Genomic DNA, 25,419 nt, shown 5'->3' on the forward strand with positions numbered 1-25,419 from the left:
GACTCATTTTTTTATTTTTTGGCTTACTTTTATTATTTTCATTAATTGGATCAAAATAGCCTAAGTACAGAACATACACAATGAAAACACAAAGTATAGACATAAATGCATGAAGGCACTGACCATATACTAAGTATACACATGAATACACAAAACATATATGTACATTACAATTTTTTATTTTGAGAATCAGTCTATTTATGTTGCCATCGATAGAGTTGTACTTCCTCAAAGCCCCATTGGTTTTTCGTCCCTTCATTATTTGATTGGGATCTTTTGAGGTCTCCATCATGCTTTGTGTTCTTGTTCACTGTTCCTTATGTTTCCTTGTCAAGTATTGCTTCTATTTTGTAGGCTTGACTCGTTTTTCAACAAACAATGTTGGACGGTTGGACCTAAGTCAATCAAGTAGGAGGCAAAATGACTTTGGCATAACTTAGTCTATCAATAGTGCGACTATGCTATCCATAACCACTAGGTCTTTCATTCTTCACAAGGACACAAGGATTGTCAACAAGAAATTGATGTTCACTGAAGCTGCCTCCTAGAGCGCCTTCACACTTGATGAAGAACCATTTGCAAAAAATTCACTATTAAGGAGAAATTGTTAGTCTGTTGCATGTTAAATTTTGGGAGATATAGTAGAAGAGGTTAAATGCTGCAAATAAGATAAATAGGTGTCCAAACTCTCAATCTGATTTTGAATATATTTACATGTTTGGGGTTGGAGTGAGAGACGTAATTTTCTACCTCAACTAAGTGCAGAACTCTAACAACTCATCCTTTGTCTAGTTATGGCCCCATGGGATTATGGGTTTTATAATTTTCCAAATTCCTGACCTTTTGTATGCCAAAATATTGAAAGATTATATAGGTATTTTGTATCAGATAATGGACTTTGTTTTACAAGATAATATTTATTGGATTTGGTGAACTATAAATTAGCAATTAGCATATTTTGTATATATTTTGCAGCCCCTTGTTGTCTAACCCAAGTCTATAAGCCAAAAAAACATACAGACCAACACACGTGTATGCATACATATATGTATGTAAACCAACAAAATAGTGATCCTTAGCTGGATTGATAAAGCTAGATACATATTTGTTTGATGAACAGCTCATCTTCTTCAATTAGAACTGACAACAAGGATTAATTCCAGCTCCCTATCAATGGCGATTCATGAGATCAAAAATCTCATTTAAGGGTGGATTTGCAGACAACTGAGAGGCTAAGCAACCACTAAAGCACATTGTGCATGTTCAATATATCAAATCCTCATCGAACATATAATGTCCCCCTCCTAATTGAAGAGCACACAGTTATACTAAGAAGGGGAGGTGGTGGTGGTCGGGGGAGAGGAGTGTTTGGGGAGAGAAGGGGGCGGGGGGTTCAATCAGTAAAGCAACTATGTTTACCAATTTAAACTTTATCCATCTCAATAGCATCAATTACTAAATTTAACAAATTGAAATAACATGTAAGAATCATGCCCATGAGAACACAATAACACAATGTTTTACGTGGAAACCCAAATGGAAGAAAACCACGGCAAATCAATGATTCTATTATTTCATATAATTCTTCTTTTCCGACTTGTGGAACCCTCAATATGTTGCTAGCTCAATGGATGATGGGCACAATCTCTTTCTTCAACCTAATATTTTGACAACAAATATGCCACAAAACTGATGATAAATCTTTTCACAAAACTCTTACAAACCTACCATCCTATTTCTTATGCAACTCTCTTTGATATGCTTCATAAAGCTACTTGATTAGTCTTCTTGAATCTGCCACATATATCTGCTTGAATCTGCCACATATGTTTGCTCGAGTCTGTGTCATATGTCTGAATGAGTCCACTTCATATGTTTGATCAATTCTGACTCGTACATTATATTCTTGATCTTTCTTCATACACACATCTTCTCTTCTTTTTTTCTTATATTCACCTTTTTCAAATGATGTGCGTTTACTTTTATACCTATAAGATAGAAGAATTGTAACTCTTCAATATTAAATTGATATGAATGTATCGATCCACGTGCCTCTTCACATCTTAAAATAATCACTGCATTGCTTACTTGTGAATAAGACAAAGTAATCTGTCTAACTAATAATTTAGTTTAACCACTCCATTTTAATTGGATTTCTTTTTTTTATCACTGTTTATCAATTTTGTACAGACTCATTGCAGGCTTGTCTAATGATGTGGCACTTTGACTTGTCTTTTATTAAATCAAACATTGCTTAATATCATTTTTATTATAAATTTCTATTGATGGTGGCCTCCTTTTTCATTATCAAGTCGCTGACTTTAGAAACTTGACTCTTGCTGCCATTACACATTAGAAATAAACACTGCTTATCTTGCATCCTATCAATCAAGGTAAAATTAATCTTCTAATAAAATTGTCGTTCTCTGTATTGGCTTCCTCAGTTTCTTAAAAATAAGTTGGGCCCCCACAGCATATCATTCGTGACAAGCTTCAGATGACTTGTCTTCTATAATACTCCTTAGACGGCAAACTGAAATTGGCACTTGTTCTATCATTATATAAATTGCTGCCTTTCTGTCTATGAATTGCTGAGAATTATTATCATTGCCAATTCATTGATTGCTGTTTTATAATGTCACTGTTTTGACTTATTTCCAACTCTCCTTTGACGACTTCAATTGTTGTTCTCTCATGTCTTTTCCTTGACATAAATAAAAAAGTATATCGATGTTGTTTGCCAAACATTATTGCTGCCATTACTCTTTAACTATAATGACCCCATTTTTAGCAGGTTCCTACAGTTGGCTTGGTTAGTTCACCATCACGACCCTCATAAGCTGACAGTGGGATTTGAGGGTCTTAGATGTGGGGTTATAGGCTTTCCAACAGCCTATGGTGTGTTTTGGCTCCATTTGAGGGACTTACTCTTTATAGTTAGTCAAACTACTAGTTTCAATGAGCTCAATTAAGTTAGAGGAGTTGAGTGATGCTCTCAGTTTTTATTTCGAGCTTCCGGTTTGGGCTCCAAGAACCTTAAAGGGAGTGTCTATTTATAGTAAGTCACCCTGTCAGGTTCATTCATCGTGTTTCTTCATCATGATCACTCTAGTGTTGTCAGATTTCGATTTTGATGCTTCTTCAGTCATTTTTGCAAGACAAGTGAATTATTATTATTATTCGTCTAAATATGTTTAGGTTGCTATTTTTGTTAGTGTTTAATGTCGGTTACCTTAGTATCATAGCTCGTTGGAACTAGGTTGAAAAGTTTAAATCGTGGACACAAGAAACAGTGGCCTTGTGTGTCAGAATATTATGTTATGGTGGAAAAGATCATTTTTTGAGCCACAAGCAATTAATAAATTATATTATAATGGCACTTTATTATATTTTAAAATTGTATGGAGGAAACTCCTTAAGTGAAGTTCATTTGGGAAACTTGAGCCATTTGGAGATTATAAATATGAGGCCATTTGATGGGAAAGGCATCCAATTATTTGATTATCTTATTTGTTTGTCTTAGTGGCATTCCTAAAGGTCTGATTTCTGAGTGGTGTCTTTACAAGTTTGTTGCTGAAGTATAGCAAAATTGCCATTACTTCTCTACTATGTCTACTATGGCTGAGAAAAGAATTTATTTGCATCTTCCATTACTATTTAACTGTGGCTAGGAAGATATTGTGGAGCTGAAGAAATTCAGTGATTTGAGTAACTGATTTGAATGCCCCTTATATTTACTGTTGCTAGGCATTCTAATTTTTGGCAAATTGGCAGACAATATTATTAATTCAAGGGATGGTTCAGTCTTCAAATCTGGGTGCACATCTGCTGCTATTCTGGACTCTTTTCCTTGGCAACAACTTCTAGTATCTCAGTCTGAGTGAGAGTGACAATAATCTGCTAGCAGCATGGGGTTTTCTACAAGGGCTTTTAATTCAAAATCTAGTTACAATTCAGTCCAGGCGTATGTATGTCTCTGCTGCGAGTCGGCCATTTGGACTGAGATTAACGAGTTCCTTTCATTTTGAGAATTCACATTTATCAGTATTGGAACTGGTCATTAATAAGTGGTGATGAAATTGCATGTCAAGTATTAGATGAGTTGTTTGTATCCATGTTGTATTCCGAATGTTTGCATTAATGTCTATGAGCTGTAGTTATCCATTTCTCATGAGTTGGTCTTATTTTTGCATTTGAAAACCAAAATAAATTGCATCTGTATTATAGATATTTGAGTTGGCATTCTTGCAATCATTCCAAAGCTTATTTGCTATCATTTTAAGCAAGAACAATCAGATTGAAATCTGGAGCAGCAACCACAAAAATTTAACGAAAATTGTTTCACAATATTCCTTGAGGTTCAATTCTGCAAAGTACAGCAAGTTTTGGCAAGGGATATTATAGTAGTTCAGTTAGAACCTAATCAAGGTTATTACAGTGGAATCAGAGCAATTTCCTGCCATCCTGTGGGCTAGGAAAATATTTATTAATTCAGTTTTATTATTGTATTTGGAGTGACCAGCACTCTAGCATTTTCTAGCCATAGATAGACATACGAGGACTAGTAGTTCTAGAAACCAGTGGAGTAACGAGGAAGTTAGCAGGAAAATGAAAGCTTTGCAAAGGAATATGGAGAAACTTAAGCTTCATCAAAAGAGATTGGCGGAGAGCTTGTCAGACCCGGAGACGTTTGATAGGGCAACAAGGTATATGGCATCCACGTTTAGGAGACCAGCACCGAAGATGCACAGAAGAAGGCTTGAGTTCTCCCTGGTTAGCAATCAGGAGGCAAATGTACCTTGTTCAATACAACACCCACTAGTCCTATCTGTAGTTCTGATGATGAACTTTCCACACAGAGACATGTGGATGTGTCAGTGCCATTGGTGGATAGCAACACTAAGCTTCAGCGGGTTGATGATTCCAAAGTTGTTAGTGCAGATAGTGCAGGTGCTACTGGTGTAGTAGTTACTGTTGATTGTTCTAGCTCTCTCAAGAGGATTGTTATTGGAGATTTATATGTCAGTTGTCATAGTGTTGCTCCAGTGCAGGAGGCAGCTACTTCCTCAAGCCGGACCAATGCATGTGTGGAGTCACCCAATTGTGATGTTGGTGATTTGGGTGTTACAGCGGAGTCAGCAAATGTTGGTTTATGCTCCAACATTATTGATTCATAGCATGGCATAGAGTCATGTATGCAGAATCAAGTGACAACAATTGAGGCTCTGTTAGGTGATGGGGATACAGATAATTTGGACACCTCTCATGATCCATTTGAGGATGCTCCTTGTCAGATATTGGGTGATGACTCCAAGGAGGTTTTGGACGGGTCGAAGGATTAGGATATACAGGGACTTTTTGTTGAGGGAGAAGTAGAATCATGTGAAGAGTGTGATATTGTGTGGGCTTCCACTTTTTAAAAGGAGGTGTTGGTCAAGGTACTGAGTAGTTGTATCTTGGTTGCAAATGTGTGTGACGATAGCACACATGCGATGAGCAATTTAATGATGAGCAACTCTAATTCAATTTTCTATCACAGTGCAGTTAGCAAGACAGAGAGAGCTTGCATAGGTGTCAGGGATTACAAAGGTTGTGATATTGCTATCAGGATTTAACTGTGTGATTTTGAGTCAAACTCATTGACCCATATTTCATGAGTAGTGATTCAACATGAATCCATCTCTCATGAGAATAAATGGAACACTTAGCACTCATTGGATCTAGGTGATGCTCACAGGGGTGAAGCACCGGGACTTCCCGGGAGGTCACCCATCCCAGTACTATTCCAGCCTGAGCGATGGTATCATGTGGCCATCTAGCTAAAGGTGAGTGATGGTGACATCTCTTCAGCCTTTGAGCATTATGATGTGATTCGTCAGATGTTAGGTGCATATGGTCGGGGTGCTCCTATGTCAGATGAGCACGGTGATAGTACTCTTTCTCTAGCAGAGATTCATGCACTTCGAGAGGCTATCAAGATCTTGAAGCATAACTATTCGTTGTTAGTTGTTAACAGCGACTACCTCCTAGAGTGGGGTAGCACCTGTTATGAGACATTGTTGGGGAAAGAGGAGGAGGTGGCTAAGCTCACCCAAGAGCTTGAGGTGACTGTGGACTCTCTTCAATGTACTCAATTGGCTCTTCAAGAGTCAGTCATAGTTGGATGAGGTTACCGTGGAGTTGGAGCGAGTGCAAACGACACCAGCCTCAGATATCGTTCAATTACATATTGTGGTTGGTGGTGAGTTTGTTTCCATGGTCGGAGATGAGGGGCATGATGATGTGGCAGTCACATCCACCCTAGATATGGGTGCAGTACGTACAGAAGAGGTGAGAGCATCAATTGAGGACTGCAATGTGATTCCTGTTGTGCCACATTTTCAAAGGGATTAGTTGTGGGTAGCAGGGGAGCACGTTGATGTTTCCAATATAATTTCTACTACTCAAAATCTTTATTTGTATCTTTTGGAGAGTTCAAATGTGCGGGAGGATTCATATTGAATGTCTGAGGGTACTCTCATTTGAGCCTCTCATGCTCTATCTACCATGCTTCCCCACATGGATTTCGTGGTTGGGTTTGCTGAAAGGATTGACCAAGATTCTGCCCGACCAGTAGTTTGGAGTCGGGGATTGGACTTGTCTCTTGATTCCCAGTTTGATATTGATGAGCCCTTGACAAAGATTGGGAGTTTTATCAACATTACACTGTGAGGAGTGCTCATCAATTCTCTTTTGACCCAGGGGTAGAGGATTTAGTTTCACATCGATATTGGTTGGCTCCAATTTCATACCATCCATTATGGGATGGGTTAGCACCATCTTTTGCAAGTGGGATCGGTAGCTATAAGTTAGACTAGTTACAGTATCCACACACCCAAGACAATTTATCTAAGCTTGGAGTTGACGATAGTGATTCGAGTATTTATGGCCATTATTGTCTCCACAGTTCAGTTGGGTGTGTGTCAGTTTGATGGAGAGACTCAGGTGTGGACAGAGCTGGTATTTCAGTTGGGTTGAGTTCCGATGAGTTGTTGCCTTCATCGACGCCTAGAGTCAATTTTCATATGATTGTGATGTCGTTGGGATACAGGTGGACTGTGATGTTCATTTTTTTCTGGGATTGCTTGGGGACAAGCAATCTTAGGGAGGGAGGACTGTAATGTCCCCATTTTTAGTAGGTTCCTGCAGTTAACTTGGTCAATACACCATCGCGACCCTCGTGAGCTGACAATGGGATTTGAGAGTCTCAATTGTTGGGTTATAAGCTTTTCAACAACCTATGGTGTGTTTTGGCTTCGTTTGAGGGACTTACTATTTATAGTAAGTCAAAATATTGGTTCCGATGAGCTCAATTAAGTAAGAGGAGTTGAGTGATGCTCTCAGTTTTTATTTCGGACTTTCGATTTGGGCTCCAAGAATCTTAGAGGGAGCGTCTATTTATTGTAAGTCACTCCGTCAAGTTCATTCATTGCCTTTCTTCATCATGATCACTCTGGTGTTGTCAAATTTTTTGATTATGATGCTTCTTCAGTTGTTTTCGCAAGACGTGTGAATTATTATTATTCGTCTAAATATGTTAAGGTTGTTATCTTTGTTAGTGTTTAATGTTGGTCACCTTAGTATCATAGCTCGTTGGAACCAAGTTAAAAAGTTTTAAATTGTGGACACAAGAAACAATGCCCTTGTGTGTCAAAATATTATGTTATGGTGGAAAAGGTCATTTTTGGAACCAAAAGCAATTAATTAATTATATTATAATAGCACTTTATTTATTTTAGCATTGTGTGGAGGAAGCTTCTTAAGTGAAGTTCATTTGGGAAACTTGTGTCATTTGGAGATTATAAATATGAGACCATTTGATGGGAAAGGCATCCAATTATTTGATTATCTTATTTTCTTCTGTTGTCTTGGTGACACTTATGAGGCTCTAATTTTGTGCCTTTGCTGATGTATAAGGGTTTGGGAAACTTGTGCCATTGGAGATTATAAATATGAGGCCATTTGATGGGAGAGGCATCTGATTATTTGATTATCCTATTTTCTGCTAATATCTTGGTAACACTTATGAGGCTCTAATTTTGTGCCCTTGTTGAAGTATAAGGGTTTCGGATCTACAGCTATGTATTGTAGATTCTATTCTGATAATTATTCCGAGATTGCTTGGAAAACTATGTTAAGGTATACAATTTGTCATTTCTCCTGCTATATTAACTGTTGCTAAGGAGAAGTTTAATTTTTCTTGCTGCTAGAGGTTGTTCTGGAATTTGTGAAGGGATTCACGGGAATTGTTATATCAAATTGTGTGCTAGTTTATTTGGAGTTGGTTGAGCACCCATTTATATTTGCTGCACTTTGGGAGCAGCATTTTCCATATCTGCAGTTGCATTTGTTTTTTGAAGAATTAATTTGCTGCTGCTAGTCTTCATTTCAGAGGGTTTCAAGGCATGTCTATCTTTAGGTTCATGGATTGTAACTTCATTTTTGGGTATTGTTGATTTAGATAATATGGGAAATTTTATCAGCTGAGTTGTTGGTATTTTGTGAAAATACTCAGTGTCTATGTTGATATTAAAACTTGAAATTTTTAGTTATATATTCTCTATGTAATATCCAAATATTTGAGTTGAAACTATTATTGCAATATCTTCTATTTTACTGCTATATTGTTGTATCAAAAAATTGCAAAACCTCAAAAACAAAAAAAGAAATCAATTCTTCAACACAGATTGTTTGCGAGCCAGTAGAGCTACTTACTAATTGCTTTTTTTTACATAATTTATGTTTTCCGATATACTAATCGCATCTCTTATTAACTGAAGAGATTGCTCGAGCGTAGAAACCGCCATCACTTTTGTCTTCTTATGCTGATTGCTGGCAGTCTATATGCTGATTGCTGGTGGTTTATTATCGCTGCTCAATGATAATCTTCAGTTTTGACATATGCTGATTTGTCTTAGTTTGACTTGCTGCTCTATACAAACTGTGTAAATTGATTTTCACATATGAACTTTGATTTGCTGCTTTATATATTAACAGTTGTATACTATGGATCAATAGGACATATTGTTGTCTATACATTCGTGATGAATCTTCTATTAATATAGTCATTTCGATTTATATTGTTGTCTATATGTTCATGATGAAGTCTTCTATTAATATAATCATTTCGATCTTATCAAAACTTCTTCAAGTTAACCATTTAATTGACTGTTCAATCAATGTTTTTCTTTATCCTTCGCTGTTATCTGCCTCTCATATGATGATCCAGTGCAATTACTTGACATCAATGACAGATCTCATCCATACAAGATTGAATCCCTTTGACATCAATGACAATACTTGTAACAATAATGTGATCCTGAACTTGAATCCTACAATCATAAAATAAGAAACATATATGTATGTACATATATACATACACACATACATATATACATGCATACATATGTGTGTGTGTGTATATGCAAAGTTCCAATTAAGGTTAGACAAGATCACATAATATTCATATTATCAATAATAATATACAAACATATCAAGATTTGGGGGAAGAAGCATGAAAGGTCCACCTAAAGCCATTTCTACACTAAGCCCAAGAGTGGAGTGAATGCCAAAGCCCTCTTGGCCTTGGTAGAGCTACATTCTGTCCTAAAATGGTTTGGACATGACAGAACAACTTGTCCTTGTATCCTATCCATCTCTCTCATTTAGCAACAACAAATCTCGCCTGTTTTCCATGTTACACTAACAAGAAACACACATTTAAACAAAGTATATAACTATATAATATATATAGAATGGGAGGGCTAAATTATGTGGCGAACATAATGTCATGTGATATGTACTCTATAGAAAAACATAGCTTATAGGAAAATATATATATATATATATATATATATATATATATGTCTGTGTATTTGGTGATCAAGAGAAACTTTTAATAATCAATTGCAATATCGTACACAATTTGCATCCTCCAAAAATGTGTCCACAACAATTCTTGTGTCTAGAAATTTCTAGAAGCTTCGGAAGAAAATCTAGCGCACATGTGTTCTCTAGGATACACTTGTGATGGCCTCTAGTACTAATCTCTCTAACATTGACAAGCCATGTCTCTAAAGATCTTGGACTCTAATCAAAATAAGTATTATCCCTAATGAATTGGGGAAGATGAGATACATGGAGAATTAATCCTATCCTTAATATATCGTCTACAAGATCCAAGGAATACCCACTAGAGCCTATTTTTCAAATTTTGGACAAAGTGATGACTTTTACTACCTTGCTCAACAAGTCTTCCTTTGTTGTGTAACAAAAGAAACTATGATTAAAATATAACACTTTATCTCACTCACAAAAAATAATATCATTATTATCCAATTGACCTATAACCAAATAGGCTATGAATATATCAATAATAGAGTATCTAGACCAAAGACAATAATACACAAAAGTAGAGATAAAAAGTGTATTGTTGGTGGTGAATTTTCAACTGTGAGTGTTGTGGCAAAAATTCTAACAAAGATGAGAGAAGAGGGATTTTTATGCTCATAGAAAAGAGTGAACTCCAAGTCTCCTTGGTGTGCAAACCTTATTGTATTGATAACACTTACCAAATTGCACCCAGCAATCTAGTTGGTACCTAAGAAACTCCATTGGAACAAGGAACCCATGCCTCAACAGTTGCTCCCAGAAAATTATGTTGGGACCTCCAGTGAAAGTCAACTTCCTCTTCTACAACTATAGCTAAACCTCCCAAAAACAGACTACTAGTACAAAAATGTTGAACATGGAACTACTTTAATGAATAGCATATTATACCATACCTAATTGGCGAAAAGAAAAGGGACAGGATGCAAGGTTAAAAGGAATAGGGCAAGAGATGCAAGAGGGCGACAAATCTTGCATGAAGACACCAAATTTAAGGCATGCAAAGAAATGATGTTTCTTTTCCTGCACTAACGCTGAACTTTCTCCTCCTTAATCTGACATCCAAGAGCACATTTCAATGGTGTAACGAAACATGAAAAACCAACATAGTACTTTGGAGCTGTTTCGACAATGAGAGAATCAATTCCTGATCTTCATAAGTCATCTCACAAAGTCCAACGTGTGCCATGCATACCAGTCTTCGCAACATTGTCTCACAGAGGAACCAACAACACAATGAAACATGGCAGCCAAGAATAAGATATTCAATCACTTGGCAATCTAGTAATTGTATCACAATCTCGTATAAATCGTCTTGCCCGCTCTTACTTTGAAATAAACTGGTGCTCATCGAAAGAGCTTTCATTAAGCTCCACACATGATATTTGTGCCTTTCAACAATCATCAATGGTGCCTCTCATATGTTCAACGCCAAGACAAACAGCGATCAGCATCCCATCTTTATCAGCATGTGTTGCCTTGCCAACAGCAGATTTCTATGACACAATTAAGTCTCCAAAATCCTTTCCTGCTATAATGGCACAATATATGGCCTTTCACATCATTATCACCAAAGAATAGACACAAAATCAATTATGCTTTGATACCATATTACAGATATGGGAAGACACTTAAGTATGAATAGTTTAAACAATATAATCCATGCTTCCCTAATTTCATCCAAATACAAGTTACGTATATATAGGCTTTCCATATCCTATTTTATAGGAAACCCCCTATAAAAACTCTCCTAATTATAATGAGTTGGTTTAACTTTTAACAACTCAAAATCCTTACAAATACTCTACATGAGTTGCATTAACAACTCACATTCTTATTCTTGTATACAACTATGCACATTATTATTCTTAACCCTTGCGAACAATAATTCCCAACAGCTCCGCCTTCAAAACAAAACTTACAAACCACAGACGTCTAGAAACCTGAAAAGATCATGCAACAGATGTCTAGAAACCTGGAAAGACCATGTAATAGATTTCTGGGATCTTGAAAAGGACATGTAAAAGCTTCAAATCCAATGTTATACAATATGCAATCACAAAGCACAAAAGGAAAAGGAAATAAGCAAGCCTGCTACAAGTCTTTTCTCTTTTAAGCTAACTTGTGTGGGATCCTTACTGCTTTAGAAGTGATATTTTTACCTAATAAAATAAATCAGATGAAGTTTACCAAACCAATAAATAGTAAAAGGCCTTTATGTAGTAGACATAGTCAATTATCAGGGCCTGTATTATCAACATACAATGGTTTTTTATAGTTTAGTCATATTGGGCTTAGATTCTTCCAAATATCAAAGTGCTTCCAAAATGAGGTAAAAGGTTGTTCATTTACCGCAACAAATGATAACAAATCCAGACCTGTAATAATTGTTTACGAATAATTATTTATGACACTAAATGGCACAATTTTATTTCGACTGAAATTCAAACAAATACAATGTGTTACCTGAAATACTGTTACTATTTGCAAGTTTCCTCGAGAATATATATAATCTTGCTGGCAAAACAAATAAAAGTTTAACCAAGAATACATAAATGTCAAGGTTAGAAACAACAGATTCCATTATTCGTCCATTCAAATGGCACTCTTTGAGAACATAAGAAAGCATGACCTAAGAATAAAGAAGATGAACAACCTATGCAGAACGGAAATAATTCAACAACCCCTAAATTCAAAGAGAATTTCAAAGCAAGATTAAAAAGTACCAAAAAACTGGACGTCATTTCCACACAGTTTATTTACGGGATAAATAGTGTCTACATTGTAGTACAAACTCTATGAACACCCTATGTAGTAATACAATGTTGACTGTATACTGTCTACAAACAATATTAGAAAATTCATGACAATCAGAGAACACAAGGTTAGGCATTGTGAGCAATAGCAAATCATATACATCACAAATAAGATAACAGTGAAAGAACACAGTGATCCAGACAAGAGAAAGGAAAATTGCATATGAATACCACAATATATAATCAATTAGGCCCTAAGAGATATTTGCAAGTCATACATGGAATTTTCTATGCTAAAAACAATCATACACAATGAAATGTGGAGCTCATGAAGGTAAGGTTAATTCTAAATATAAAAATCAGATAGTCCAAGACAGATCAAAACCATGAAAATCAGAGGACAAGGAATTTTGTATGCTAAAAACAAGCATAAACAATGAAATGTGCAACTCATGAAGGTAAGGTAGTTCTAAATATAAAAGTCAGATTGTCCAAGACACGAATCAAAACCATGAAAATTTGCATAGTAGCAACCCAGGCAGAAAACGCATTTGAAAGAATACAGTGATCCATCCAAGCAAAAGGAAAATTACATGTTAATACCAAAATATGTAATCAATTAAGTCCTAAGAGATATTTGCGAGTTAGAGGATCTTACAAGGAATTTTGTATGCTAAAAAAAATCATACACAATGAAATGTGCACCTTATGAATGTAAGTTTAATTCTGAATATAAAAGTCAGATTATCCAAGATACAGATCAAAACCATGAAAATCTTCTTGTTTATGCACAAGCATTGGTCCTGGTCTTGCATGTTTTTAAGGAGTAATTTTGCAATTATTAAAAGTTGGCCAAATCATTTAATGCACCAAAAAAAATTATAAAGTCAATTATCTTCTCATGCAGTTTTCAGATTTTCTGTGATAAATTCAGGTTCAAGTTCAGGGTTTGTATTTGCCATATGGTGGATATTTTGTCCATGGGTTTGATACTGCTGGATGTATGTGTAGTTGACCATATGGTGGAGGCTTTTTACCATGGGTTCAGTACAGTTGGTTGTTTGTTGAGGGGATTGAGGTTGAGGGCAGTTGCAGGGAAGCTGTGTATCAATAAAAATTTACCAAAATACTCATTATTTGTAAAAATAACATAATACTTATGATTATTGAATTGATGTCATATATCAAGACAAATTACAATCAATTATCTTCATATAGCTCTTAATCCCTACGTCAGTCCTTCACCTTCAGAAGGTACCCAGGAAGCTTCAAGAATGCAAACTGTTAACTTGGGAGCAAAATAACTAGTTTGATCTTTAGTATTCATCAAACAAATATTGTTTGAATCACATTATGCCAAAATAGGACATACTGGATCGCCTCAACTTAGATTAGCAATTAAAAATGTTAACTTGGGAACAAAAAAACTATTTTGATCTTTTGTATTCATCAAACAGATGTTGTTTGAAGCACATTATTCCAAAATAGGTTATACTGGATCACTTTAGGTCAGATTAGGACTTTAAATGTGGTTTTTTGGAAAAAAAAATGTTTTCTGTCAGATTTTGCCATCATGCCCATAGATTTCCCTTAGGTATGCCTAGGTTCATCAAGGGTCTGGCCTGGGCTCCCCAGATTCACTACCTGGGTCCCAAAGTTTACCCTAACTGGTATTATATTTTGCCAATTCATTTTTTCCTGCCCTTTGTCTTCAAAAAGTACCCAGTAAGTTTCAAGAATGCAAAGTGGCAACTTGGGGATAAAAATAATCATTTGATCTTTTGTATTTGTCAAACAAATGTTCTTTGAATAATATTATGCCCCAATAACTTATGACTCATATTGGGTCACTTTAGATCAGATTCAGAGTTAAAAATGTGATTTTTTGTTTTTTTTAAAGATTCTGTCAGATTTTGCCATCACACCTATAGATTAGGTATGCCTGGGCTCACCCAGAGTCTGGCATGGGCACCCCAGGTTCACTATGGGATGTCCAGCTAGCTCCCAAACTTGACCCTAACTGACTCTATATTTTTCCAATTCATTGATTGTTTCTTGTCATTCACCTTCAAAAAGTTTCCAGCAAGCTTCAAGAATGTAAAATGGCGGCTTGGGGGCAAAATAACTATTTTGATGTTTTTTACTTGTCAAACAAAATGTTGTTTGAATCACATTATTCCACAATAGGTCGCACTGGGTCACTTTAGATCTGATTACAAATTAAAAATGTGTTATTTAATTATTAAAAGGTTTTCTGTCAGATTTTGCCATCATACCCTACAGATCTGTCTTAGTTATGCTTGAGCTCACCCAAAGCCTGGCCTGGGCACCCCGGGTTCACTATGTGTTGCCCAGCTAGGTACCAAACTTCACCCTAACTGACGCTAGAATTTGCCAATTCATTGATTGTTTCTTGTCCTTCACCTTCAAAAAGTGCCCAGCAAGCTTCGAGAATGCAAAACAGCAGCTTGGGGGCAAAATAATTATTTTTGATCTTTTGTATCTGTCAAACAAATGTTGTTTGAACCACATTATGCCACAATAGGTCATATTGAGTCACCTTAGGTCAGATTGAAAATAAAATTGTGTTTTTTTTGTTTTTTAAATGGTTATCTGTCAGATTTTGCCATTATGCTCATAGATTTGTCTTAGGTGTGCCGTGGTTCAGCCAGAGTCTGCCTGAGAACCCCAGGTTCACCATGGATTGTCCAGCTGAGTCCCAAACTTTACCCTAACTGACACTATATCTTGTCAAGTTATTGGTTGTTTTGTGTCCTTCATTTTCAAAAAGTACCCAGCAAGCTTCAAGAATCCAAAATGAAAACTTGGGGGCAAAATAACTATTGTGATCTTTTGTATTGGTCAAATAAATGTTTATTTTATCAACATTATGCCAAAATAGGTCATACTGGGTCACTTAAGGTCAGATTAGGAATAAAAAATGTGTTTTTTTTTGTTTTAAAGATTTTCTGTCAGACTTTTTTATCACGCCCATAGATTTATCTTAGATTTGCCTAGGTTCACCCAGTGTCTGGCCTAAGCACCACAGGTTCACAATGGATTGTCCAGCAAGGTCCCAAGCTTTACCATTACAGCCACTATATTTAGTCAATTCATTGATTGCCTCTTCCAAACTCAGCTTCTAAGATTTTCTTACAACAGGTTAAAAGATGCAAGAAAGGGAAAGCAGCCAAAATATTGTATTCCCTAGTTGGACATATTTGAACATTGCAACAATGGTAAACATACCCCCAGAATAGAGTTGTGACCCTTTTTTGGTTCATGCTCTGCTACAACAGAGGTGGTGGCTTCTAAAGATAGTTTGCTGGCCTCCTTGTCAGTTTTGCGAGGAAGCTGATCTGTGGCCAAATTTCCCGCGATGGTATCCTTTCTAGAATCACTTACGTTCAAACAAACAGAAACATTATAAGCAGCCTCATTTGGTTCTGCTGTACCTTGTTTCTCTTCTTTCTGAATTTCCCTATCTATATTGTGCCATACAACACTTTTCATTGAATGGAGTATTATGTTGTCTGATGAAATATGAAAGTAGCCATTCGCTTTCTTATCAGAAATTTGTACTTTCCATCCAGGATCAATATTTCCAGATCTCTCAGCAGCATACTCTTTCGATTTTTCTGACTGTTGAAGATCAGTGCCATCCTCCTCAATCTTAGTATAAATCTTATTAGTTGCTTTGGACTCTACAACATGAACTAATTTGTCAGAACCATGTTCAACAGAAGAAATAAGTGTGCAATTTCTCAGGTCTTTCATAGCAGGAGATGGACTTGTCTCTGATACAGCTTTATTCATCCCTCTTGACACTTGCAGATTGTCTACAACATTACCATTGTGTTCAGGAAATAAATCATCGGAATTTTCTTCACTTGTTATGCCAAATTCTTGTTTGGCTGGAGCCATGTTCAAGCTACCCAACTTGCCAGTAAATCTGTTGCATGAATTGCCCTTTACTCTACTGTACTTCCTTATGAAAGGTTTTTTGGAGACATCGGCACAACTTTCTCTGGTAAAATCCTTCTTTTCCTCCATAGCATCAGTACTTGGATGATTTACAGCTTTCTTGCAAGCAGGCATCCCCCATGTACCAGATTCTGAGTGGACTTGACTTTCAAGAGAAATCGCCTGGCCAGGTGGTAGAGAGTTCACTGCAGAAACATCTGCACATGCCAATCCAGTTGTTTGCCTCTTTCTTGATCGCAGCTCCCTGTCCACTCCCATGTTTAAACTTTGGCTTGGCAATTACACTGTCTGTTGGAACTTGGCATGCAGCCTAGAAATCAGTTGGTATACTTACTGAGACAATAATCCAATTAAAACCCCACAAGGAGTTTCCACATCATAAAGCAGCTGCTGGAAAGTGTGACTAGTCAAATGGATTCATGTCATGTGCCCTCTCTGATCTTGAAACAAAATTTGCCTAGCAAAGACAATTTAGCTTAGTCAATCTCCTTCTGCAGCAAGCTTTTAAGAAAATACATTGATAAGGATTGAAATGAGGAAACGGATGCTAATTTTAAAGTTAGTAATTATTTATTGGTACAGAAGTATTCAAGAGAGCCCCTAAAGCTGATAAGAGATGAGACAGTTCCTTGCAAAATACATGACGGTAATTAAAAGTTTCCTATGAATGCCACATTGAACAAACCTTGGAAACTTGATTCTTAAGTCTGGAGTAACTGCAACTGCTTTTAGACATGAAAATACTCTGATACAAACAAGCACAAACTAGACAGCATCATTTGAATCTAAGTTCTCCATGCCTCATGACTACATAGACGTAAGTTCACAAGAAGGAATTTTACTCCACAATTTGAAAGCCATTTTCTCATACCAGTTATAAGAAAGCACCTGTCAGAAAAAACTCATAACGTCAAATCCTGCATTGCTTCGAGGATAACAGTATATAGTCCCTACAAAACATTTAACTACAAATGCCAGAGGCATAATATGTAGCCAGATACATCCACTCTATGTCTCAGACTAAGTCACGGCATTTATTAAAAAACGTCATCCATGAAATACAAGTTTTTACCTTCCCAAAATTCATCAAATTTTTTTTAAAATAATATAATACTTTTATTTATTATATATTTTTTATTAAATATAATATTGAATTATTTAGTTAAATTATTTAGCAGGGTTAAAATTATTTTGACAATTTTGTGGATATATTACTTATATTTAAGAATAAATGAATTTATATTAGGCAAATTTACTAGAGATTTTTTTTCCCAAATTTTTAGCCTTGTCAAACTTCATCTGAATTTTATGATTGCCAAACTCAAATTTGAATTTGAACCTTGTAACTTAGATCTCCGATATGCCTTTCCATAGCTACAGATCAAATATTCCTTTCAGCATAATCTAGGATAGATACAGTCAAGTTACAAAGCACACCATTCAGAAGACCGCAGATATAATCAATTCTGAATGTGAACTCTACTCCACAAGTTGTACAATATGATTAAAAAAACATTTAAAATTTCATATGTTAGTAGAATCCTTCTCGTCAAATAAGCCAGTCATCAAGCAAAGTTTTGAATGGTTTTCACATGACAAACTTCTATTCTGAAATCGCCATTGTTTTACAGTCTTTAAGGAATACATGAATGTAACATATCTGTTTTGGAGCTCTTCCAAAATCTTGTTTTATCGATTTAAGCTTTGTAACGTATCTGTATTTGCTCATTAACATATCCCAGTAAATCAGGGAACTATTTTATTTGTCTTATACCCGTCTTCACGGTGACAATCTATTATGTGGGCTCACATACACAAGATTATAACAAAAATAAAACCTTACATTTTCATCTTCCCAAGCTTGTCCATATAAGAATGAAAACCCAACAGGCTATTGACATGGGCAAGAATAGAGATAGTGTCCCAGAGAAAGGCTATCAGATTGCCAATCCCATAAGTTTCTACTTATTCTCGACTCCAATCTACCACATAAACACGTAATCATAGACTTGTAAAAAAAAATGCAGCTATCTATCAGTACATTTTAAGCTTGAGCCTACATGAATTGATGGTAAGTAGAAGTTATGTAGCTAGCAAAACATTTAAAAAGCCAGTTTTCCGGTCTTATCTAACCAACATGCAGAATAAACATATAGTGCTTCATTCATGTCAGTTCGAAACCAACTCACACAATCTACTCAAAGACTAACCCTCCCAAATACAACTTCGAAACAAAGAATCTCTAAGTTGTGTAACTCAACAAAGTAGAAGATCAATGCATCTTTCCTTTGAGTTTTATTCTATCCATTGTGGAATGGCACTAAGTGAAATCAAACATATGTTTGCACTCATAACCTACCACGCAGCCCTTCAAATTCTAAGACTTGCTAGGTTCCCAGACAGAACTTCACCTGGCTGAGGATTCATGTGCAGGGTGTGCTGTATGACTTTGGTGCATCATCTACCTCTTGAAGGAATTCTTGCCAATCACAATTAAAAACAATATTCACCTGCTCAAGCTTCCCTTCTGTCAGGTAGTCAAAAGGGCTCAAAGCCAGTTAAGGATCCTTAAACAACAATGGTTCAACCAAGTAAAAATTATGTTTAGCAGCAGTAAGATCTGCCAGTTCTTTCAAAGAGTTTCGTATTAAATTATTTATTGATTACCGATATTGTCTTTATGCCCACGGGCCACAACATCTCAGCTTCGGCTCTGTATTTTTGTCCTACTGTATTTCTGCCCCACTCCTCAACTCCCTATCTCCCTGCTCTTGTTAGAATAGCAGGTTACCAAATGTGATAAGAAGCATCAAGCAGAGAGGAGAAGGATCTTAGCGACAATAATATAGTTTTTCCGACAGCCCAAAGAAAATGTTCTAAGCAGAAGAAGATGATGATGATGATGAAGACAAAGAAGAAGAAGATACCTTGGCAATGACACATGAATAGAGAGCAATGGAGCTGACAACTTCTAGATGAGAAAGTAAGCAACAATTGTTCTGCAGAAATCATTTTTCCTTATGCATGAGAAAGTGCCACTAAGGCTACTCCTACATCCGTTTGAAGGAATTACCAATACAAAGAACAGAGAAGAGGTCCCTGACAGAAAGATTTTCAGTGCTCAGACGAGAGAGGAGCTGACAGGATATATTAATAATTTAATACTGTAGGGTTGATAACTGGACAGGAAGCCAAGCTACTTCCTTTAATCAAACAGATGCAAGCAGGCTCCACAAACGAAGGGACCAAACTGTGAGATCCTTGGCAGAGTGAACAGGAAAGTTTGTGGAAAAGCTCCATCTGCAATTACAAGACCAATACCGTGCAGTAAATTGACCAAGTTTTACACTATGCCAAAAGAAGAAGCTAAGAGAATAATTGAAGATTTTGAGGTGAGGCATATATCTGAAATAGAATATTGACAGGTAGAAGATGGAGAATGGGACAGATTGCTTAGGTAGGTCTGCAAAGGGGAAGTAGGCTTTTCAGGAATATATTCAAGCATTCAACTGCAGCCACTAAGGCAAGGTGACTAGCACAAAGGCCTTTATTATTGAACTGTTGGCTCAGGTGGCCGTTTAACTTAGATTATTTAAAAGTTTTTGAATTCAAAGAGCTACGGAATAGAGCAGAGCCTATTGGTCAGTCAATTTTAGTTTTAATTGGGCTTGAAGTCACGTTTCTCTTAGTAGTGATGGTCGAATTTCTACTAAAAGCCACCTGGGACTCTACGTGATCTAGATTCCACTGAAAGAAAATTGACCACGTTCAATCCTTGCTGGGTGAGTTGACCCGGGTTCGATCCCCAAGTAAGAAAATGGTTTCCCCTGGTCAGAGACCAAGAGGGAAAGAAAATGTTATACCAAAAAAAGTCCTTTTATAGTGGCAGTCAAAATCCATCAATGTAGAACCTGAATTCTTTTATATATAGTTTCCAAAAAAAATTTAACATTCATAAAGATTACTAGGGTGAAAATATCTTTCTGGGAAACAATTGAACCGATTAACCAACTTTGGGAGAAAAATACAATTCTTTCTTGAAAACAACTAACTCGGTTAACAAATGAACTCTCTTTATTTAGCAAATGACCTGGTTAGAAACGGCCTTTCTTGGAAGCAACCGACTTCAATTAAAAATGATAACCACACCGTAGAATAGGCGATCAGTATCATCTAGGTTGTGCCGAGTTGAGGGAATACGAATCGTCATTATAACGTCCATCAAATTTTTAGCGGACACGGGCTTTGTCAAAGACATTTATCCATACAAATGAAGCCTTGAAAATCTAAGAAGAAACCATTAACAACAAAACTGAATTTCCATGCATCTGCAAAATGAAATAATATAATAACAAATTGAACTCACATCTAAAACCTCTTAAACTTCCATAAAATCCGGTTTTACTCAGTTATAAATTATCATACCAGACAATGAACTTTCAAGACCAAACCCACTTCTACTAGCTTAAGCTTCCAAGTGAGAATGCAGTCCATGCCACCACCGGAACAACCAAAGCAAACATTCAATATGAAGTTTTCAATAAGGTATGAATGGAAACACTGACCTGATTACAAATAAAGCCTCCACATCGACTCTTGTTAAAAACAGAACTCCACTTCCCTGTACTTTTCCAACAGTATTATCATGAAGTTTGAGTTTAATCGGTCAAGACAGAAGCGATGAAGAAAAACGAATTTAATTTTCATGTCCGACCATTTTGAAAAGCTAATTTATCCGTTCCATGGAGCAAGCGGTCAGTAGTTATGTAATTAAGCGTAGGTTTGAATTATCGCGGATGGTAACTGTACGGTTCGATTTCCTTTTTAAGGGAGAGATTTGAAGGGATGGATGGCATTCCAGTTTTAGATGTTAAGATATCCCAATTTGTACAGTTAATTATGGACTATGAGTCTGCACATAGATACACATTCTAATACTGCTCTTTTTTTAACTTTACAACTACTTAAGTGAATAGTAGGGCATTGTTTCACTTGTAGTTATCTTATGAAGCCTTAAATTTGTAATATATATAATTTGCATGAACTTGTATATGAAAAAAAGAAAACAGGCATTAAATGTTTAATTTTTAACCAAAAAAAATAGTATACATTGTATGATTAAGTTATTGGACTTGTAGTTAATGAAGTGTCCCTCTCATGCAAGCCAATTTTTATTGGTTTTATTTTCATCCTTATAATGTTTAAAAAATTGGTGGTAGTATGTTGTGTTATTAACGATATCAGGCTCTTTGTAAATCTTTAGACTATAAATTCTTCCTACTATATATTTTTTTGTTCTATTGGGTAGTAATTTTTAACATTTTCATATCATAATGCATGATTCATAATCATAATGCTAAAAATTGCTACACATAAACGAGAAAATAGAATATACCGGTACAAACTATGGAAATCTGATAATGTTGGCAAAGTCTCTATCAGACAATCTAATGATATCAAGTTTCATTAATGGAAACACTTTGCACTATAACATTGTGTTATGTCATATATTTTTGTCTTTGCACTATAGCATTGTGTTATGCCATATATTTTTGTCGAAGCTTCAGAGAACTTCTTCCATTAAGAGTCGAGGAGGGATATCCATTCGACCTAAATCCACCATCATCCCTTAGGGCCCATTTGGTTGCAAGCGTAGGAATTGAGAATTAGAATAGAAAATTTGAATGAGAATGGAGAATGAAGAGTAGGAATGGAAAAATGCAATCCAATCTTGTTTATCCCTTGTTTGGTTATGCAAGCTTAAATTGGAATAGGGTTAACTTGCAATCGGCGCCATTTGAAAATATTTCTAAAGATGCAATCGGCGCCATTGGAAAATCGCTGAAATATTTGAAAATATTGAAAACAAAGTTCCAGCGCTCACTCCAGGTCAAAGCGGATTTGAAAATTTAATCAAATTTGAGAAAGTTAAAATGAATGCAAGAATAGCAATTCCAATTACAGGTATTTTTTGGAATGGACAAAAGCTCATTTTGGGACTAAAATGAGAATACGTATTCCTATTCCATGCACCAAACAAAGAATACAAATCATATTCTAATTTCCTATTCCTATTCCGGTTGTATTCCAGCAACCAAACGGGCCCTTATGGTGTAAGAGTAGGAGTCATGCACTTAAGCATTATTATGCTTTAGAACCTCTTCCACTAAGAGTCAAGGACTCAGGATATCCATTTGACCTAAATCCACCATCATCTCTTGTAGTGTAAGAGCAGGAGTCATGAACTCAATAAGCACTATTATGCTTTATTTTTTCGTACAATTTTGTATAAAGAATAACCATACTATGATTAATTGTCAATATTTTTAAAAAATTAATCATTTAAATTGTCAATATTTTTAAAAAATTAATCATTGACTATAGAATAATTAAGAGTAAAGTTAATTTTTTTTATTTAATTATAATTTTTCTCTTATTGATTTCATTTTATTAACTAATAAATGTGATGTTATTTATTTTAATCTTTTTGAAAAGGTTATGTTACAAGATTACACTAGAAAATATTTTCGATGAGAATTACATAAGCAAATACAAGTTTTTTCATTATATCTTAATTTATATAAATATAAAAACTCAATATTTTTAATTAGATTTTTTTTTAAAATTGTATCTATTTATTTTTCTCAACCAATTTTATATTGTATGAATTATATTACAACTTTTTTTTAAAAATTATATTTGTTTATAATAACTAAATAGTTTATATTTAAAAATTCATTTATTTGTAATAATTAAATAGTTTCATATTTAAAAAATAATTTTCATTTGATGTATTTTCTCTTAGATTTGCATATCTAACATAGTTCTAATTTTTTATGAATTAGGTTATTTCAATTTTTTTATGGATAATGTCTTTTTAATTAATTTATAATATAAAGTAAATATTTACAAAAAGAAAAGGGAGGAAAGATACTAAAGGGGAAAAAAATTGATAAATTATTTATTTCAAAATATGATTGCATAATTATTATTTTAAATATTATTTTAGTAATTGCATATACAATAATTTAATTCATAAAATACATAGTCTTTCTTTTTTTCCCTTGTTCCTTCTTTCAGCTTCTTCTCTGTGGTTGAGCCCTTCTCTTTTTGTTTATGGGGCTCTCTATTATTTTGTTCCTGTGGTTGATCTTCTCGTAGTTTTGTACATAACTATAGTTCGGGCTATGTATGGATCTTTGTATCTAGTCTGACTTCTTTATTTATCTAATACTTTGTTTGCTTTTATTTATTCGGTATTCTTTTCACTAAGATTTTGGGGCTGTGTGCTCCTATTCTTTTGTGCTCTCTTAGAGTTGTCAAGCTCTTCTAGGTGGAATATCCTCGATCAATTAGGTGAGAGGATAAGTATGACTAGATAGGAAGAAACTCATGTGTTGTCAACAACTCATCAACTACAACTATTAAATGAATATATTAACCTAAGTAAACTTAAGTAAAAGAATAAATAATTATTTACTCTAACACCCCCCTTAAGTGCAACTTAGGGGAATGCCTTAAGCTCACAAAAACTAAGATGAAATGTAGAATGGGTCCTAGCAACAAGGCCATGTTCGATACCCATGTACAATGAAAATAAATGCAACCTATGAAAACAGGGAAAGAGGGAAAACCTCAATGGAAAAACCCTCCCCCAAAAAGAGGTAAAAACAAACACGAAGAAAAAAAACATGAAGGAAGGCCTCAACAAGACCCCCCAAGGACAACAACCAGAAATGGCTCAAGAGACTCTCTCAAAACCATAGGTACAACTAGTCCCCCCATGAGAATAGACACCAAAGCCCCCCCAGAATGATGGAGCTCCTGTAGAAATGATCAAACCAATGAAACTCCAATGCGGAAGGAACAAGGGCACATAATAAGGGAACCCCTAAATGAGAGGGGAAACTAGAAGGCCTAATTGATGCCCAAAGGAAGAAGTATGAGGATCCTGAAATGGAATCCCCAAGGCAAGTGTAATGACACTATTATGAATGTTTGTTGTAGTATCTGCAACAAGTGCACCTAGAGGATCGATGAATGAAGCTGGAGAATTAGGTAGAGCGGAAGAATAATCCTACAGAGGAGAAAAGCCCTCAACTGGATGTGGTGTGGTAGTCAAAATAGGGATCTCAGGAACAATACAAAGGTTCAAGTATCCGGACTACACCACATGATGCTCTTGCGAAAGAGAAGAGTCGTGCTCAAAAAATGGAGATGGTGGGCAAAAGTGCGAGAAGGTGTAGAGACAGGTGGAAGAATCAACTATCCCTATAGCAATAAGGCCTCCTATAACATGATCCCCAATGAAGATTGAATTGGTAATGAACTTAACTATCTTCCCTAATCCACTATGTGTAACCTGATAAATTGAGAGAAGGTTGGCAGACAAAGATGGAGCATACAATACATCATTGAATATACCATCTTGGATGTGAACTGAACCTTTCCTGCAAACTGGTAGGGCAGTGTTATTCCCCATGAGAATATGAGGAATGGGAGAAGCCTCAAGAGTAGAGAAGACACCTTGAGAAGATGTCATATGGTGAGAAACACCTAAATCCAATATCCAAGGGACCTGTGAAGAGCATGTAAAGGATGCATGTAATGCATGACCCTTTCCAAGATCTAGTGTAGATGTCGAAGGTGTGGAAGAAGACTGAAAAGTAGACCCCTGTGAGGTAGAAGAGGATGGAGAGGAAACAGTGCTCTTCTAAAGAAGAGCTTGCAAATCTGTAATTTGTTTCTCATA

General features: G+C 35.7%; 1 protein-coding gene across 3 annotated transcripts in view; it reads right to left on the reverse strand.

The window, feature by feature from the left end:
* LOC149532165 (uncharacterized) overlaps window positions 1-21,465 on the reverse strand; it is a 47,272-nt gene extending 25,807 nt beyond the window's left edge. Inside the window, exons 1-3 of one of the 3 annotated variants that reach the window (XM_089808831.1) lie at window positions 21,233-21,465; window positions 17,353-17,555; window positions 15,933-17,124 (exon numbers count right to left, since the gene is read on the reverse strand). In XM_089808831.1, the coding sequence (XP_089664957.1) occupies window positions 15,933-16,925 (993 nt within the window). In that variant the 5' untranslated portion in view covers window positions 16,926-17,124; window positions 17,353-17,555; window positions 21,233-21,465. Of the gene's footprint in view, window positions 1-15,932; window positions 17,125-17,352; window positions 17,556-21,092 lie in introns of all 3 variants that reach the window. The other 2 variants (XM_089808830.1, XM_089808832.1) reach the window with 2 other exon arrangements.
* Window positions 21,466-25,419: the final 3,954 nt, after the last annotated feature.

Source organism: Cupressus sempervirens, chromosome 11, assembly GCF_028749045.1.
Source record: "Cupressus sempervirens isolate cs-2001-9-10 chromosome 11, ASM2874904v1, whole genome shotgun sequence".
In the NCBI taxonomy this organism is placed as follows: Eukaryota; Viridiplantae; Streptophyta; class Pinopsida; order Cupressales; family Cupressaceae; genus Cupressus; species Cupressus sempervirens.